At 42.9% G+C, this 19,336-nt stretch overlaps 1 protein-coding gene across 1 annotated transcript; it reads right to left on the bottom strand.

The window, feature by feature from the left end:
* Positions 1-1,536: 1,536 nt before the first annotated feature.
* LOC149863195 (cytochrome P450 2J2-like) lies at positions 1,537-17,964 on the bottom strand. The gene is made up of 9 exons (XM_090051679.1): positions 16,880-17,964; positions 14,997-15,159; positions 14,274-14,423; positions 11,672-11,832; positions 8,974-9,150; positions 8,590-8,731; positions 7,546-7,733; positions 5,188-5,329; positions 1,537-2,896 (listed from the first exon to the last, which is right to left on the bottom strand). The coding sequence occupies exons 1-9, from the start codon at positions 17,048-17,050 to the stop codon at positions 2,718-2,720; spliced, it is 1,473 nt and encodes a 490-aa protein (XP_089907805.1). The 5' UTR covers positions 17,051-17,964; the 3' UTR covers positions 1,537-2,717.
* Positions 17,965-19,336: the final 1,372 nt, after the last annotated feature.

The following is a 19,336-nucleotide window of genomic DNA, read 5'->3' on the forward strand; positions in this document are numbered from 1 at the left end:
GAAGAAGTTCCTCCTAATATCTAATCTAAATCTGCTCTCCTCCAGCTTGTGGCCATTATTTCTTGTAACCCCCAGGGGCGCCTTGGTGAATAAATACTCACCAATTCCCTTCTGTGCCCCCCTGACGAACTTATAGGCAGCCACCAGGTCGCCTCTCAACCTTCTCTTGCGGAGGCTGAAAAGGTCCAGTTCCTCTAATCTCTCCTCATAGGGCTTGGCCTGCAGGCCCTTAACCATACGAGTGGCCCTTCTCTGGACCCTCTCCAGGTTATCCGCATCTTTCCTGAAGTGCGGCGCCCAGAACTGCACGCAGTACTCCAGCTGCGGTCTGACCAGCGCCCAATAGAGGGGAAGCATCACCTCCTTGGACCTATTTGTCATGCATCTGCTGATGCACGATAAAGTGCCATTGGCTTTTCTGATGGTTTCGTCACACTGCCGACTCATGTTCATCTTGGAGTCTACTAGGACTCCAAGATCCCTTTCCACTTCCGTGCCACCCAGCAGGTCATTTCCTAGGCTGTAGGTGTGCTGGACATTTTTCCTCCCTAGATGCAGCACTTTGCATTTCTCCTTGTTGAACTGCATTCTGTTGTTTTCTGCCCACTTGTCTAACCTGTCCAGGTCTGCTTGCAGCTGTTCCCTGCCCTCCGGCGTGTCCACTTCGCCCCATAGCTTAGTGTCATCTGCAAACTTGGACAGAGTACATTTCACCCCCTCGTCCAAGTCGCTGATGAAGACATTAAAGAGTATCGGTCCAAGCACCGAGCCCTGCGGGACCCCACTGCCCACACTCTTCCAGGTCGAAACCGACCCATCCACCACAACTCTCTGGGTGCGACCCTCCAGCCAATTCTCCACCCACCGGACTGTGCAGTCATCCAAGTCACAGCCCCTTAACTTGTTCACCAGTATGGGGTGGGATACCGTGTCAAAGGCCTTCCTGAAGTCCAAGTATACGACATCCACCCCTCCTCCTGCGTCGAGGCGTTTTGTGACCTGGTCATAAACTTTAGAGTGTCTAGGAGTGCCTTTACCAGATGCTGGCAGTTCAGTTAAATTTCTTTAGTTCTGAAAGGTCATTTTCCTCCCTTAATAAATAGTTGAGTAATGTTCTATTAACTTGTAAAATGAAAAAAAGGAATTGGATCTGAAATACAGTAAAGTGCATGCATCAGCATGCTTGTGCAGAGAACCAGGGCATGTTTAATGAAGAAATAAGGAGACAAGGATGTAATCCTAAAGTGACATTTCCTTTCCAAGCCCAAAGAGGATTTCCAAAGAACTGTGGTTGAGAGACCCTGATTGTGCAAGAGCTTATTCATGTGCCCAACTTTTATTAGCATAAATAGTATGAGGAAAGGAGACCACACCAGAATGAGGAAGCTAGGTAGATGGAAGTGAGGAGGAGCCCCTAAGGAGGTGAGGAACTTGCAGGCAGCATGGGCACCCGTTAAGAGCAACTTACTGGAGGCACAGAGCAAATGCATACCACAAATCAAAAAAAAAAAAGTGGACCAAGAGAAAGCCAGCGTGGTTTAATATCAGAATTACAGAGGCAGTAAACAGGAGAAAGGCTTCTTTCAAAAAGTGGTCAAATCCTAACAAGGAAAATAAAAAAGAACATAAACACTGGCAAAGCAATGTAAAACTAATAAGACAAACTAAGAGAATTTGAGGAGAAACTTGCTAGAGACACAAAAGATGACACTAAACATTTCTCTAAGTACATTAGGAGCCAAAGACCTGCCAGGGAGCCAGGCGAGTCTTTGGATGATCAGGGTGTGAAAAGGGTGCTAAAGGATGAGGGGGCAATTGCTCAGAAACTAAATGCATTCTTTGTATCTGCCTTCACTGGAAGATATTAGACGGTCCCGTCACCAGATTCAGTCCTCTCCAGATTCAAGGGAATGGAGTGGACCTATGTGGAGGGGTCAGTAGATGAGGCCATAGAGGCAACTGATCAACTCAACAGTAGCATATCATCAGGACCTGATGGCAGTCACCTGAAGGTGCTCAAGAATGGAAATTTCTGGACTCCTAACTGTCACTAAAAGCCTTGGTACCAGAGGACTGGAGGGTGTAACTCCCATATTTAAAAAAGGCTGTAGAGGGGATGCTGGGAGCTACAGGCCAGTGAACCTAAGTTCTGGAAAAAGGCAAAAAGCCTGTGAAGGAAAAAATAATTCTGAGAGCCTGGATCACAGCACACTAAAGTTTCAAATTATTGCATCTGGAGTATTGCGCAGTGGTACTGGGATTGAATAACTGATTTGCTTGATGTCATTTCGTTTTCTGCTACCTTTGTCCTGTTCTTAACATAGTCTAATACAGAGGTGGGCAAAATTTGGCCTGCAGGCTGGATCTGGCCCACCGAGGGGCTTTGGCCGGCCTGTGGGGGTCCTGCCTGGCCCAGGCATTGTCCCGTGGTGGCTACCCTTGTAGCCCTTGACAGCTCGCCAAAACTCATTATGCAGCCCTCCAGCTGAAATAATCACCCGCCCCTGGTCTAACATCTTAGTGAATGGATTTCCACAGTACGTGTTGCATGACAATTCACAGATCTCTTGTTTAAAATCTTAGTTGCTGAAATGCTATTTTTTGTACAGATGGTTTAGATTACTCTTTCCACTAGTTATTACCATATGTCTGAATACACTTGCAATAGTTTTTTATACGTATGAAAGAAGCACCTCAGTGTTGTGGTATATGGTAGACTAGCGTCGAATAGCATGGAGCCTATATGGATGTGGCTTCAGTATAGCTCCTAAAATGTAGCCCAAATTAATTTTTTTCACTCCATCGGGAAGCTGGAACGTGAATGCCCTCAGCAGGTTGGCGAAGAAGATGAAGAGCTCAGTTCTTGCTATCTGTTCCCCCAAACATACACGATGCCCTGCATAAGGAAAGGGAAGAAAATTACAAATATTTGCAAAGAGTAAGTCAAAGAAGGGAGAATTTCCAAACAAAATTCATCTTGATTTTTCTCTTGATAGTCTCTTGGATTAACCAAATTACTCTACAAGAGAAGAATTGGTGTTGCCTCATGAGAGAGAATATAATTAAGGGGAAAATCATACTAGATAAGGTTCTGAATGGGCACGGTGGGAATGACTGCCTTCCTACCATTGACATTGAGCTGGTGCATGATCGGTTAGAAAAGTTAGATATTTATAAGTCAGCAGGACCAGATGAACTTCATCCGAGAGTGCGAAGGAGCTGGCCGAAATCATCATGGGACCTCTGGCGAAACTTTCAAAACTGGTGGTGCTCCGAGGTCCCGAAGACAGGAGGAGGACTAATATTGTGCCCGTCTTCAAGAAGGGGAGGAGAGAGGACCCAGGCAACTATAGGCCAATTCCTATACTTCTATCCCAGGGAAAATCCTGGAAAAAATTCATCAAGGAGCTTGCAAAGGGTAGGATTTTGAACAACAGCCAGCATGGTGGCTCTAATTAAATCACCCAGAGCTTCACAGCATGTATCAGCATGTGCTGAAAAATGGCAGTGGGGGTGCTTTAACTAAAACTCATCACGAGAGTGATCACCAAGCTCCAGCAGACTTGATGAATCGAGCCGGCTCTGACACACTGTAATTATAGCATGTCAGAGCACGTGTGATGCATCTCGCTGCATGTGTGACGTGTCCTTAGTTCTTTGGAAAAGAATCATGAAGATGTACGACTCCAACTCATGTCGATAGCTTAAGTTGTCAGTTTGCTTTCAAAATGCATTGTGAGATACCTTGCAGTGTTCTTTGTATTAGCTGTGTAAATCTCCCCCCAAAATCCTATGTCCAGTTTTAAAATGTTTACTTAGCTTGTCCTGCAGTCGAATGAGTAGATGGACAGGTAGGTGTGCAAAGCAGGTAAGACCCTCTATCTTCGCATACATGAATGTAGGATTTGCAAGGCAATTGGGGCAGCTGCTACTGAAAATTAGCTTTGCTCTGTTTAATCTGGTTCCTATATATGTGTTCTAGTGTGCTATTGGCTTTTATTACTGCTCCAGATTTATGGTATGTGGACAGATGAAACAATTATAGCATGAAGGACAGAAAAACTGACTTGTTAAGCTTAATCTGCTGTAACTCTTTCATCCATCTGTTCTGTCACTACAGTTTATTTCCTATTACATCCGGGGGCAAATTACTATGGTTTAAGCTAGGAATGGACACACCAAGCAGTTAAAACAATCCAGCTGACTTACAGACCAGCCAGCCTACAAGCATGAGTAGGAAGCCCTGTGTCCACAGGCAGTCCAGCTGTTTTGACCATTCACAGCTGCATTTAAGCTATTGCTTATATTGTGCCTCAGTCCACTTTTGTATTGCTGCTCAACTGATATTCTGTCCGTGGGGCAGGACGCACTGTCAGTATCTTTCTATTCTTTTTATTTTTACAGTTAATTCTTCAACTACGACCTGGTCCCTTTGTTGCGCTGCTTTTCTTTCCAACCTGATTATTGAAAACACTTATTCATCTGCTCTCTGGGTTAAGAGGAGATCAGCTCATGAATAAAGTGTTAGCTGAAAACTTGGGAGACCCATCTTTAATATCCTGCACCCCCACAGGCTTCCTTTGTGACCTTTGGCAGATCATATAAGCTATGTTACCGTGGCACAATGAGTTAGCTCTTAGTTAGGCTACCTCTAAAGGAATTACCTTGGATATCAGAAACAGTAGAACTGCATTCATGTGATAAGCTATGTAATCTCAGCTGAGAAGCTATCCTGTTCAGAGGTAGATCAGGTATTGCTATGTGGTGCTGTATTGTGTCCGGTAGTCTCCCTGTTTCTAGGTTCTTCATGTGAAAGGGGGCAATATCACTTCCTGACCTCACAGGGCAGCTCTGAGGATCAGTGTTTCCAGAACAATGAGGTGTTCAAATATCAGGGTCATCAGGGCAATGAAGTCACTTGACCATTGAGATTTCTGCCACGTGTATGCTTCAACAGACATAGGTATGAAGTTCTAGCTAAACGCATAACGATTGTATTTATTATATTTATGCTACGTTTATTATCCTTAAATGTATTACGTTAGATCACTTGGCTTGAATCCCTGCTGCTGTTAGTCGATTGATCTTGCCTGTCACACATGCATATTTAACTTTAGAAACCAAAAACTTATTTTGCTTTTCTCTCAAGGTGTACGTATCAGGAGGATTCAGACAACAGTGCATTACCTGCTGAGAATGGTAAGAATGCTTCATTGTTCACAAAGTTGCCATCTGAATCAAGAAAGTGATTTGGGTTGAATTTCCAAGGGGTTTCCCAGTACTCAGGGTCGTATACAACAGAATGCAAGTTTGGCAACACAATTGTACCCTGTAAAAACACAAAATTATGTTCTGTTTGTGAACCGGTCTTTGTAACCTAAGTAAAAATGCAGGGCTAGTTTCTTAGCTTGTGGAAATAAGCGTAAGATTCACTGACAACTGGAGAGTTATGGCTTTTAACACCAGCTGAAGTTACAGCCTCAGGTTTCCAAACCTCTTTTCCCTCTATCAGCTTACTTTTAAAGGGTCATCACGGACGATACTGTTCCCAAATGTTATTTTGCAAAGTGAGAAAATTCCATGGGATCTCTTCTCTTTCTTTTTCTCTCTCCTTTGACAAGGTAACAAGCTTTATGGCTGCAGGGGGAGGGGCAGAGAGACCGGTGGATATGGTCCACCTTGGCTTTATTAAGTGTTTGGATCCGTCTCCCATGACATTCCCACAAGTAAGCTAAAGGAATGCAGCCTAGGTAAAATTACTGTACGATGAGCTTGTATCTAGTTTGATAACTGTGCTCAAGGATTTGTATGTTCAAGTGCCATGTACCACACTGAAGAAGGAAAACATACAGAATGGGAATGATTGGCTAGGGTATTACTACAGAGAAGGACCTTGAAGTTATTATACCGGATTGCGACTGTATATGAGATGGGATTTCTTTTGGCCAAATCCTCCAATTTGTCTCAGTCACTCTGAATCCTAGCTCTACCCCCTTCTGCATCTACTGCTCCCCTCAGCTTAGTGTCATCTGTAAACTTGCGGAGGGTGCGTTTGATGAAGGCATTGAACAAAACCGGCCCCAGGACCGACCCCTGGGGCACTCCACTTGATACCAGCTGCCAACTAGACATTGAGTCATGATTACCACTCTCTGAGCCCAATGCTCCAGCCACTTTTCTGTTCACCTTGCACACCATTCATCCAGCCTGTAGTTCCTTGGCTTGCCTGGGATAATGTTGTGGGAGACCGCTAAAGTCAAGGGACATCATGTTCACTGCTCTCCCCACATCCACAAAACCGATCTCCTCCTCATAGAAGGCAATCAGGTTGGCCAGCCACAACTTGCCCCAGTGAATTCATGCTGACTGTTCCTGATCTCTTTTTTTCTCCTCCAAGAGGTTACAAGTGAATTCATTAAGGACCTGCTCCATGATTTTTTCAGGGGCTGAGGTGAGGCTGAATGGTCTGTAGTTCCCTGGATCCTCCTTTTTATCTTAATGATGGGCATTATATCTGCCCTTTTCCAATTACCTAGGACCTCTCCAAATCGCCACGAGTTTTCAAAGATAATGGCCAGTGGCTCTGCAGTCCTCTCCTTAAACTTGGCTTTATACACACCCATTCACAACATCTGATGAAGTGAACTTGGCTTGACAGCATTTTACTTTACAGTATCTCTATCAAATCCACCAGTCTGCTGAGCTCCTATCTCCTATATGCATTTGCTTCCTGATCATTTGGTGTTCCTTCAAACACCTGTATATTTTCTTCCTTGCTGAACACTTGTTTGGGGCGAAACATAGCTGGTCAAAATCTACAAAGCCCCCTACCATATTTTCTTTGTCCCCTTGGAATATATTCACTACTGTGATGCCTACAAATCACTCGCCTCTGGCATCAGTTGGGCAAGTGTCAAGCCCAGATTTGTGCACAGTGTTTGTTTCCTCATCTGTTTGATTTACTCCTACCCAGTCCATCTTCTTTGTCCACCTCATGTAGTTGGCCTGAAGCCAGGGCGAGAGTTTTATGGTGCCGGGATAGGTTTCTTTGTTACTCATCTGGGAAATGCTCATTTCCTATAGCGGTGTCTTGGTTCCTGACTTGGCTTGTAGAGTAGGTAGTAGAGTACTGTAACCAGTGCTATGATTTGGGCATGTTCATTTTTAATAAATTTTGTGTTTGAGGTATGTTTGTTCTGGGGTGGCAAAAGCACTATTTGTATAAAGGTTACCAAGCATCTGTACCAGAGCTAAGCAATGACCCCACCAAGTGTTGCTTACTGTGGTACGTTGCCACACGGGAATTGTAGTTTGGAGGGTTAACGCCCCCATTTTTAAATTGGGCCAACATTGCTGGCTGAACTGCATGTCCCATGATCCAAAGCATTCTCCCTTCTGACTGATTGGCTGGGTGGATTGGGAAAATCATAAGGTATCATCAAATTTATGGTTTCCATGACTATGATGATGAAATCATGTTCTTGAACATAATGCAAAGACTTCAAGTAGCAGCAAGGGTTATCAACCTGGAGAATGTCTTTTTACCTTTTCAATGCGATACCCCAGCACTGTGGCATCCTTCACGCACTGTCTGGGGGTCCCAACAGCAGTAATGTTGCTATAGCGTAAGATCTCATGAATTACAGCATTTGTGTAAGGCAGATTTTTCCTGTCCTTGTAGTATATTACTTGGGAGGGTTCCAGAACAGTCTCTAGCTCTTTCTGGACTTTTCCTGCAAAGTAGTACTCTGTTATATTTATTACAGAAAAATATTTTCCATCCCTTTTTTCTTTCCTTTTTTTTTCTTTCACCCCACCAGTCTTTCTTTTTTCTTAAAAAAAAAAAAAAAAAAAAAAAGCTAATTTGACTTGCTCTATTGCTCTTCAACCCCAGGATTTTTAGAATGGATGTGTTGTCACAAAATGCCTTGGAGTGTGGTTTGATCCCTGCACTGATTCAAAGCTGATTTTGAGAGACAGAGAATTGTGTTTTCCCTGGGTGAGTGCAAGGTAATCTCTCAAGGGCACCTTTCTTTTAAATTAACTTTTACAGCAGTGGCTTCACTTCCCAACTTGAGTAAGAGATTTCTCTTTGAAATGAGGCACATTAACACTCCCATTGTTTTTACCTTATTTTTGTCGGAAACATTATAAAGACATGTAAGAGTTAGACATGTTTTAAAGTTTTGTCTGCTATGCCCACTTAATTTGGCAGTGAAAAGTGTTTTGGGTAGGCTTACATGCATATTTTGCATGTAAAATGACCTCTCCAACCTGCTGTTCTCTCTCTCCTACTTTTACTACTGGACAGGTAGACAGCAGTCACTTCAGGTCCCTGCTGCTGGTGTCTAGCCTCTGCTAGCCTTGCTTCTTCAGGAGGTGGTGGGAAAACTGCGTGTTTTCCTTAATTACATTCCACATATTAAATTCACATTTTGGAACTGCTGTTCGGTTATCAGTTATTAGCACCGATGTGCATTGCTAGCAGGTAATTTTAGTTGACAGCTCACTGATAGTTACATCTAATATTTGTTTTGTAACACTGTACAAACTACATAACGTGCGTCTTTTTGATGTGCTTTCACCCACCTTGGATATCTGGGTATTGTACCATGTAGAGCAGTGCCCAGTACAGGGTGGCAGTTGTAGTTTCTGTGCCTCCCAACAAAAGATCGACCATAGTTTGAACCATGTTATCTTCATTAAATGTGGAGGTGGGGTCTTCTTTGTTCTGCATGGGGCATTCAGAAGAAAAGCAGAAGCATTTAAAGCAGTTTGACTGGCCATGTCTTAATCGACACATGGCTTGACGAAAACTTATGAAGTATGCATATGATAAAAGTAAAAAACTCCTCCAGTTCCTAAATTAACTGGAATATTAATTTATAACATTTCATTTTGTCCTTCAGTAAAATTTGCATTGTGCAATAAAGCTAAGGAGAAGCTGGTTTAATATAGAATACAGGCACTTACTTTTGCAATGTGGGCCAAGTAGAGGTCAATGAGATCCTGTGGATCGTCTGCTTTCCATTTCTCCTTGTGACTTTGGACCTCATTCATAACTAAACTGTGCATAAAATCATTGTATGCAAACACTTGCTGGTGAGGTCCTGGGAAGCGATGCATGAACCAGGGGAAAGCATCGTACATCTGTAGGTAAAATATAGGCAAGGTCTGTTAATTTAAGTGAAATCAACTGATTTTAGAGTCATGAAAATATAAAGTGTGAGGTGGAGGGTTTATGCTTCTGGTAGGGATGTGAAACCTTTAATTTCTTCTCTGAGTCAATGGCCAGTAACGTTTTACTGGCAGTGGGCTGGCATGGCTCAGCTCAGGTCCAAGGTGGGCTTAATGGTAGGGCCTAGCCACTGTCATTGCTGCTTCTTCCTGCTGCCCAGGTGCAGGCGGCACAGGCAAAGCTCTCCACTGCCCAGTCATGGCACAGCAAGGGTGGAGCCCCAGCCACAAAAGCCCCTTGGTGCCCAGCTGTGGTGTGGCATGGGACAGGTGAAGCCCCTGGGTGTGGCCTGGTTTTGGTGACCCCATGGGCCAGATCCATCATTTGGGCCTTTGGTGGCCACCAGTCCCTGCTATAAGCAGTCAATTCTAGACTGTTTTTGATTGAAATATGTGAACTGATGTTACATGAAATAAATTGGTGGCAATAACCTAAGTAGCCTAGTTTCTTATCAGGTAGATACAGTCCCTGTATTATAAACCATACTGATAATTATTGTCACTTGCTTTTCCTTAATAAAAACACTGAGGACTGAGTAGTTACCAGGGTTGAATGATCCTCGAACTCTTTGCAGAGGTTCATTCCCAGACACTTGAGACGCACTGCCAAACAGTCGTTTGTGGGAAGCTTCCTTTTACTCTGCCCATGCTTTGTGTCTTTAATGGCTACAGCAGTGCGGGGCAACCTTTTTGGCAGGCATGCCACAAATTTCCCCCTCCCCCAAGTGCCACTTTGATCACCTTCCCCTGCCTGATCTGCTGCTCTGCTTTCTTCTTCCTGTTCTCTGCTCCCTGCTCTCTGCTCTTTGCCTGATCTCCTGCTCTGCTTCCTGCCTTATGCTGCTGCTTTGTCTGTCCCCTCCCTCATCTGCCACTTGTGGCACTTGCACTGCAGGTTGGCCACCCCTGGACTTAGAAGGTTTCAGTCCCTAGGAATTATCAAAAGAGAAAGTTCCTGTAGAAGTGTCACAAATTTCACTTAGATGAGATCTACATTGTGGGGGCTGCTGCCGCTTTAGTTATGGTGACTGCACTGTGGTGTCTGGCAAGTCAGGAACTTTTCTGTTGTCAGAGCTGTACCAGCTCCCCTGAATGACAATAGCCTCCTTTTGATGGGAGAGCTGCCTCCGCACAGAGTTTGCCTGGTCTCTGGGGCTGTGCTTTTTTATTGTCTTGATATCAACATAGCTAGACCAGCAGAACTTTGTAGTCCAACAGTCTCACAGTTAAATATTAACATTTCTAAAGATTCCCTGCATGAAGGTCTCTCACAACCTAAGAATACTGTCACCAAGTACTAGAAGGTTAGAAAATCGGTATAGCCAAGGAATCAACCAAAGAAAAATACTCTTTCATCACATTGAAAGTCTATGAACTGTATCGTACGGGAAGTCAAATTAGAGTCTTTGATGGTTCCTTTTGGTCTTGAAAAGTAAAAATGCAGTCCGTATGCAATATACCTGAAGATCGGTTTAAATGTCTGATGGAGAGGATGCAATGGGCACCGAAAACTTTGCAACGTGTGCACGGAACAGAGATAAAGTTGCAACAGTTTTGCTACGGATGTATTGCTACAGGAACTTGGAGATGTAAGAGTTACTTTACATAATTGTTTCATCTGTCCATACCCAAAATTTAATATTTGGAAAAATCACATCTTGGGGTTAGTTTGGAGCACATGATTCATCTGAATCCTGCTCAAAAGGACAGGGCTTCAAAGGATTAGCTTTTATTACCTGAATGTTTAGATTCTGTTTCCAATTCCAAGCTCTCAACAATCAAATGTTTATGCTGGCGTTAATGGAAGCCTTTAGAAACCCAGTTCCAGACATAAGTGTTTCTCTAAGCCTTTCTTGATTTTGAAATACATTAAATTAGCAGGGGTCAACCTTCTGGGTAGGCATGGCACCAATTAGCCCCACACTCTCCCTGAGTGCCACTTTGATCCCTTTCCCTTACTCAATCTGCTTCTTAGCTTTCTGCTCCCTGCCTTGAGCTCACTGCCCAAGCTGCTGCTCTGCTTTCTGCTCCCTGTCCTGTTCTCTCTTCCTGATATTGATGCTTTGCTTTGTGCTTTTCCTGTCTGCCGCTGTGCTGCCTCTTCCTTCCCCAATTTGCTGCGTGCTACACAGGCTGCCCGTGCTACTTATGGCACCCCTGCTGCAGCTTGGCCCACCCCTGTAGCAAATCTACTATTTAAAAACAGCAGTAACTCAAAATAGCAGTAGCTCAAATCGTAAGCCATTTGATTCACTGATTATAGTCTGTAAAGAAAATGCATCTATGGAGGGTACATTTATTGCTTCATAAGCAAAAATCTTGCATGATGGTTTTTGAAATTATGGCCATTGGTCAGAGTCTATATTTTTGGAATTTTAGCTCATCTAGTATTTACCCAGAAGCACAGCTAAAGCTGATAGAGCTGAATGCTCACCCTGCCCCAGATAGTTGCCTGAAAGTAGATCACAAAATAGATGGCTTTGATCAGCCTGTTGAAGGATTCATCCTCACTGGAGAAGCGATGTCCAAAAACCACGGCACAAATCACATTTGCGATACCATGGACAATGGGCGTGTAGGGATCAAAGGGTTTCCCTGTGAAGATGACAGGTGTTAGATCCTGTCCATTGTGGTGCAGAAAATTAATCAGGTGCATGAAGAAGCCTGCACAATGCTAGTAGTTGTGCACTGAACAGAAAGTTGAATTGTTTCTAGGTAAAAAAACACATTTTACAAAAGAATAATGGTGTAGACGAACATGTATTTGTAGTAGCTTCAAAAGGGAAAGGGGGGTGCCTCAAAACTGCCTCATTTAGGGTCACATTTGGGGTGATTTAGCTCCATGGTATCACCGCAGGATCATGTACATGTAGTAGTTACGGTGTAACAGCTGCTGCGCATCCCTGCATAGGAGGTTTTTGGGACATATTTCTGTTCACTCCATTCCTGTTCTCTGGGAGGGTAGAACTGAGTATATATTTGGAGGAACATACTTTGCATTTTCCTTTTTCTCCAGGGTCTGACCTGTGAACCGCTTTGTGTAATGTGATTGCATTTTTCCTCTCCTCTGGCTTTCAGTGGAACAGCAGCATAAATCCTCAGGTTTACTTTGAAAGAAATAGCTTGAGGTTTATGCTATAAGGAAAATGTTGAATAATAGTTGCCCCACAGAATGGAAAACTCCTGGTTCACCAGCTTAAGATTAAAACTACATTTTTAAAACGCACATATCTAGCCTCTTAGTTGGGCCCTGATACAGTTACCTCTAAAGGAGATAGAAAAACTGACTGATTGTAGTAGACACTGGATGAACCTTAGTAGACTATTTCCAGATACTCACTTAAAAAAAATAAAATCATTAAACTGCAAGGTGCATTATTCATTTGATATATATCTAGCTTTAATCCAAAGTGATATTACCCACTTAAAAATGCATTAAAATGTCATTCAGGTTGCAAAATAAATCACTCAAAAATTAGGAAATGCCCGATGTAAGATTATGCGTATAAAGTTAATTTTGTTTTCTGACTCTGCCAGCTTAAATGAAGCAAAGCATAAAGCAAAGGTCCCACGGAAAAAGCAGTTTTTGTCCTTTAATTAAAGACTATCTTAATACATTTACACAAGAAGGCAGAATTAAAATGTAGGTCACCATAATTCTTATTTCATACATTTTCATGCTTGACTTCGCAACCTAAATAACATATTTTAATGTGTAATTTTATATTTATTTAAGGCATATATATAAAACATGTTCTATTTTATGTTGTAGCAGTGTGCATTTCCATTAGTTTTGAACCCTGACCCTTCAGCACTGTAGCACAGACTATTGCCACTTAAGGACTAATTGCATTAGCTTATAGCAATAAAAAGCTGGTTCCAACTTGTAGGGGAGGCAGATGGTCATTAAGGTTCAAGCCTTGTGACTGAAGTGGCTTAGTCTAGTTCTTTCTGCTATACGGAGACGTTGGGGAGTACCCTGTGTGTTGGCTAGCTGTGCATGGCAGAAGCGATGCCGCGTGGTATATCGCAGCGCTCACTAGACCTTTCAAGAGAGGCTTGGACCTGTCACTCCCCGATTCAAGTCTTTATTCCAGGTTAGTGTGTTGCTGTATGTTACATGGCTACCCCAGTTCTACTTTGGTGGTGGTGCTGGGATAGGGTGCTGGGGTTTTTGGTTGGCCATGTGTGGCTGTGCTCTTCTTATGTTGCCCCAGGTGACACATCCCTGTGACTGTTGCACTGTTATGGAGTGGCTAGTGTATATTGTTCTCTGACCTGAAGCTTTTTTTCTTTGCAGAAAGTTGTGGTTCATGTTACTAGCTTTCTTCCCCCTGCCTCCTCCAAATATGCACGCTTTGGCACTGAGACTGGAACAGCAAATGGGAGTTTTGGAAGCTAACATTTAGTTTCAGTTAAGAAGTCCACATAGGCAATTACTGTGGAGCGGTCGAGTACCCTCCTTTACCTCGCTGTGTGTATTCACACACAGCCCATGCTGTCTAGCTTTTGATGTTATTTTAGAAGACATGCTTGAATGAAACATGTCATTGGCCTCACTACAGGGGAAATAGAGAAGAGAAGGCTAAGGAGGGATTTGATAAATCTTCAAATACTTGAAGGGTGATTTATACAGAGGACAGAGATGGACTTTTGTCTGTGGCCATAGAGGGCAGGTGTTAAATCTTCCTGCACAAAGTCCACAGCAATCTTTTGCAACTGATAGTGTTAAGCAACCTAAATATTGGGATTGCTACAAACGTGCTGCTTACCAATAGGAGAGTGATAACAAGAAGAAATAAAAATTTGTCTCAGCACCTGTATTTAAACACACAATTTCAAATTGCAGTTAGTACAGTCAAGACTTGGCATTTCTGAATTCTCCATTGAACTAGGCAATTCATGAACAGTTCCACTGCTGTCAAGTCCCACCCTGTGTCATTTATGGAGCAGAGGGGCTCTTCAATTTAGTATCAGTTGGAGCCTGACTTAAGTATAGGGAACAGCATTAAATTTCAGTCTTTCAGTTAGTTTACCATTCTCGTTTGCAATGTCCTCTACCAGACGTTGGGCCTCTTCTTGTATTTGACGTTCCAGACTGTTCTTGCCGAGCACCAGGCTCCTTAGAATCGTCATGACAAAACGTTTTTGCTGCTTCCAGGTGTGACCACTTGTTAGGAAAATGCCTGCGGACAAGGAGGAGCATGTCTATACTACTACTAAGAAGGGAAATTCTTTATATAGTAAAAGGTACGGTTAAATTAAGCCACATTTTTCTAATAAGAGCATATGCTGATAGATGTTACAGATTTGAATTGAGATCTGCAACATGAGTTTCTAACATCATTAGTTTCATCTTCCAAACCTATCCCCAGAAACTCCAGGGTGACAGTGTTTGGAGAGGACAGGACTGCTTAACTGTCAGTGTCTCAAGTGTGCTTCATTTCCTAACTGGATTTTTGAACACTTGTCAGTTACGGGGTGGGTTTTTGTTACACGGAGTCTATTTTTCTTGAAGCTAGTGTGTGGTCAATTTATACAGGCAAATTTTCCTTCAAATACAATAGAGAAAGCAAATACAGTCAGTGGAGTGTTGTGAAAATATGGTAGTGTAAAACTTTTTTTGTTTTTGTTTTTACCTGTTTTTCTAAATAATCCTGCTCTGCTGCGAACCTCATCAATGGAAAAGAATTTTTCATTCTTACAACGTCAGCTTTATGTTTCAATGTCATTCCTAAACATAGAGTAATATCCAGTACCTTTTTCACCCATCAGGTCCCTGAAGAAAGGGGTAAGAGGCCGTCCAGAAGTCTCTTCTGAATGGGAGATAAGGCCATCCTTTACAGCTCTGTAGCCATTCAGTACAATTAGAGGTGTCTGTCCCATCCACACTGTGTAGATGTTTCCATAGATGTTGGTTAACTGGAGAGTAGATAAACATATGTTAGAAAAGCTGCAAAGCGATAAATGGGTATCTTAAAATTAATCTTTTTGGAGTTTTCTATAAGTGATACTTCCCACTGAATCTACAGGGCCACTTACTGACTCCTTTTATGGCCTGCTTTGGCTGTGGAAGGCCAGTCTTACTCCACCTCATGGCATGTGGATACTAAGAATTGGAATCACTCCAAAAGAGGGAAATCCACCACAAAAAATAACCAAAGACCTTCTGCGAACATATGCCTTATCTCTAAGAGAAAGCGAAAAAAAGCCAGCTTGATCCCATTTCATATTTTTCTTTCATCTTCCTTTCATTTAATGAGACTCTCTGAGTCTTTATACATGTGCTCTGGGAGGCGGGAGAGACAGGGGGTATTAATTAGAGTGCCTCCGAGAGCCGCTCTTAATTAAAGCGCCTGGAGCATCACGTGTATCAGCATCCCCATGCTGAAAAATGGTGGCGGGGGCGCTTTAACTAAAACTCGCCAAACAAGCTTTAGTTAAAGCACCTTGCCACCAATATTCAGTGCAGGGATGCTGATACACATGACACTGGAGCGCAGTAATTGGCATGCTCCAGTAGACTCGATTAATCAAGTCTGTTCTGACAATGCTGTAATTACAGCACGTCAAAGCAGCCTCAATGGATGTGTGTATGGGTGCCCAGCATGCGTTCTTGCTTTCCTTTTGGCCTCCGTGAAGGCAGAGAACTATTTTTGAACTCTAGATTTTTTTCTTATTGTTTCCCCATAAATTTTGTCATCTTTCTCTTAATAGTCTTTTCCCAGGTCAGGCTTCTTTTTTCTCCTGAAACAGAGCTGGAAGTAGATTTCTTACTTTTGTTACTTTTAAGCTGTTTTTCAAGTGCAGTCAGTAAAACAAGTTTATGATATTTCCAGTCCTATCTTAAACATCATTTACTGAGCCATTCCAAAGTTTTATTATTGATAAACAGGAACAAGCCAGTTTTGGATGGACAGCTGGTTTGCTAATGGAGACCAGATTTCTCACAAGCAGGAGATATTCCAGTGGTATTGATTCCAGTGCCTCTGGCAAAGAAAGTTTTACCATGTATGCTATGTTGGATGAGTCTCTAACACAAAATACAGCAGGGAGTGAATCTGAACAATCAGTATAATAAATGTTTTTTATTATAATAAACTGCTTTTTTTAGAAGATGTCTGAGTCCTCCTGTATCTGTTAACCATTGTCACTCATGGACAGGAAGAAATACCAGCGGAGCCACGACCACTCAACCTCTGGCAGAGCAAGATATTTGCTGTGGAAAAACTTTGGAAACAAACCTGGGGCCTGATTCAAAATCCAGTGAAATCAAGTGGATAAACTGTCAATGATTTCAGTGGTTTTGGACCAGATCTTCACTGCTACTTACACATGGGGCATGCGAGGATGAAGTCTATAAATTACAAAAATACATATTTTGATGGTGTAACATGTTAAAGAAAGGAAAAGTAGTTAAAACCAAGAAGGAGAGTAGCAGTCTGTAATTCTTCTTTTTTTGAAAATAATTATTGCAGCAGTAGTGCTGCATCCTTGGGATGTTGGATTTGGGTAATAGTTAAGTTGGAGCGTACCCTGTGACTGATTAGCTGATTTCTCTGCAGTTCTTATTGCAATCCAGCTGAACCCCTCTACTTCAGTCAGGCAAATCTCTACTTCAGATTTCTGCAAAAATAAATACCTTCGCAAGAGTCTCCCGCTGCAGTTTAAAGTCCAGCAGCCACAAGTTTCCGATAATGGGGAGGGGAGTTGGTCCTGGAGGAAGCCATCTACATGCCCATTGCAACTTCAGAAACATCACGATCAGGAGCAAAACAACCAGAGCTATTGAAATCTCAAGTATCCCCCACATCTCAATGATGCTGCTTTGTCACTTCTCTTTCTGGACATTGGCTCTACCTGAGCTCACTTTCAGCTGACTTCTAGTTCTTTGCTAAGAGCATTTGTCCTCTCCAGCCAGCCCTGCCTGCCTCCCTCCCTTCCTCTCTATCTCACTCTCTCTCTCTTTCATACAGTATACAGACTAGCTAGCTGAGGCTTGTTTAGTAAACTTTGAAATATGGGACTTGCTTCAGTGAGCCAAACCACGCCTGTCTCTTCTCTGATCTCCTAGTGTGACCTGTCTCTCTCTGCAGTGAGAGACTCCTTTTTCCACCAGATCCAGGGCTAAATTTTAATGTTTTTTACACTGGTTACCATGGACCTCTCTGTTCCTAGCAGCTAACATTTTTGAAAAGCAGTGAAGAACAGTGTACTTTTCTGCAAAGCAATTTCTGTAATTACTGTGAGACTGCCTATGGCAAGGAGCCAGTCCACAAGCTAATCATGCTGTTAGGCTATGGTCTACTGTATAAGGTAAATGAGGAATTACTCTTAACAACAACAACAACAAAATCATAGGAAAAGAGTGTGTAGACTTGTGGTATTATACCCAGAAGAGACCTTTTGTGTCATCTAATCTACTTCCTTGGATTTCATGGGGCTGAGTACCCCAAACCATTTCCCCTGTACAAATGAAAGACCTGCTACCAATGTAGGGCTGTAACCCAGAGATTAGGTTGATCAGACTGGCAGTGATTAAAGCAACTTTGCAAGCAGATGTTCCCATGGAGGTGGTTTAAATTACAACGATAAAAAATGACTAACGTGATAAAAAGTGGTGACAACATGGATCTTCAGACACGATTAAGCTAGTGAAATGGCAATTTTTGTCACATTGAAACAGGAAAAGTGCAGTGTGGACAACCGCCCATCCGTTTCTTTGGAACAGCATCCAGATCCCCAAATCATGGCTGTCAAATTTTCAAGCACTGCCACAGCCCAGTGAGTTGGTGGACTTCAGCTCCTAGCTGCCCCTACCAGTCCTTCCTTTTCCAACCTTCTCCTGACTTTCACTGTGGATTTGCCACTTCCAGATGGCCCCCACACGCAGCCCTCCAGACCCTACAGGGAAAGAACCAGCCAAGATAACTTTCACAGCTCCCAAAAGGGCAGTGAGGAATGAAGTGTGTTATGAAAAAAAGAAAAACAAATTGAAGATGAAAAATGTGCTGTTACACTCGAAGACAATTGGAAGGAAACCTGTAAACAGGAAGAGGAAGAAGTGATTCTGTCCAGGCCGTGGTCTGATGCCGAGTGTGCATTTTTTTCCAGGGTGCAGAGTGCTAGAGCAGTGCAAAGGTGCTGCTGTTTTTATAGCCTGTGATGGAAAAAGCACACAATCCAAATATTAACCCCTGCCCTCCACATTCCCCTGCCCCTGAACTCTCTCCACAGTAAAAATGTTTTCGGAGCCTAGTGTCCAGGGTGACCACCTGGCCCCATTGAAGCGGCAGGATTTTTAACCTGTCCTTCCTGACCCGTTCCTGGAGGAGTGGCGAGATCCCTGTTCTCTTGGCTGAAGTGAAACTGCATGTGAACTGGCTGGGTCCATGTCCAAGCACCGAAGGAACTGGAGCGGGTTCTGGCTAAGGAGAAAAGGTTACAGCAGCTCAGTTGTGAGCTGCCTCGGGTGACCACATTAGCTAACAGACTTGGCATCGGCAACCTTTTTTGGGTTTTTTTGGCCACTAGTCAACACATGAAGGGCTTCCTAGAATTTCTTATCTGTGGTGTGTACATTGCTTTGCAGCTGGACCTCGGGTGCCATCTTTTCACTTAACCTGGATCTCCTATCTCAGTTTCTCTTCCTGTAAGAGAAATAGCTGGCTGTCTTCATTTCCCTGTTGATGACCAGGTGAAGATTTGTGTATCAGCTTGAAACCCTTCACTTTGAGGAGCCCTTTTTCTTAATATGTTTTGACACGTTTAAAAGGCACAACATGCGTGGCATTTCTTCACCAAATGAAAGGTCTGTGTAGAATTGTACAAGTTTTACTAGTGCTGTCACAATTCATTTGGGTGGGATTGGTTTATTTTGCTGGCTACCATGTTGGGATCCCTATTACTTCAACAGCTAAAGTTTTTGAATCAGATCACATTGTCTACCTGTTCTTGGCGCTAAGCTCTTGGATTCAGTAACTAAGCAAAATTGGATCCACTAAAAACTCCATTAAACGAGTTAAACTCCAAGCAGCCATCTGAAAGTTACAGGTATTGTCACTCCTTTTGGTTGTGGATTGGTTTGCTTGGTTGGTTT

The sequence above is a fragment of the Crocodylus siamensis genome, chromosome 6 (assembly GCF_052110815.1).
Source record: "Crocodylus siamensis isolate JL-2025a chromosome 6, ASM5211081v1, whole genome shotgun sequence".
Taxonomy (NCBI): Eukaryota; Metazoa; Chordata; order Crocodylia; family Crocodylidae; genus Crocodylus; species Crocodylus siamensis.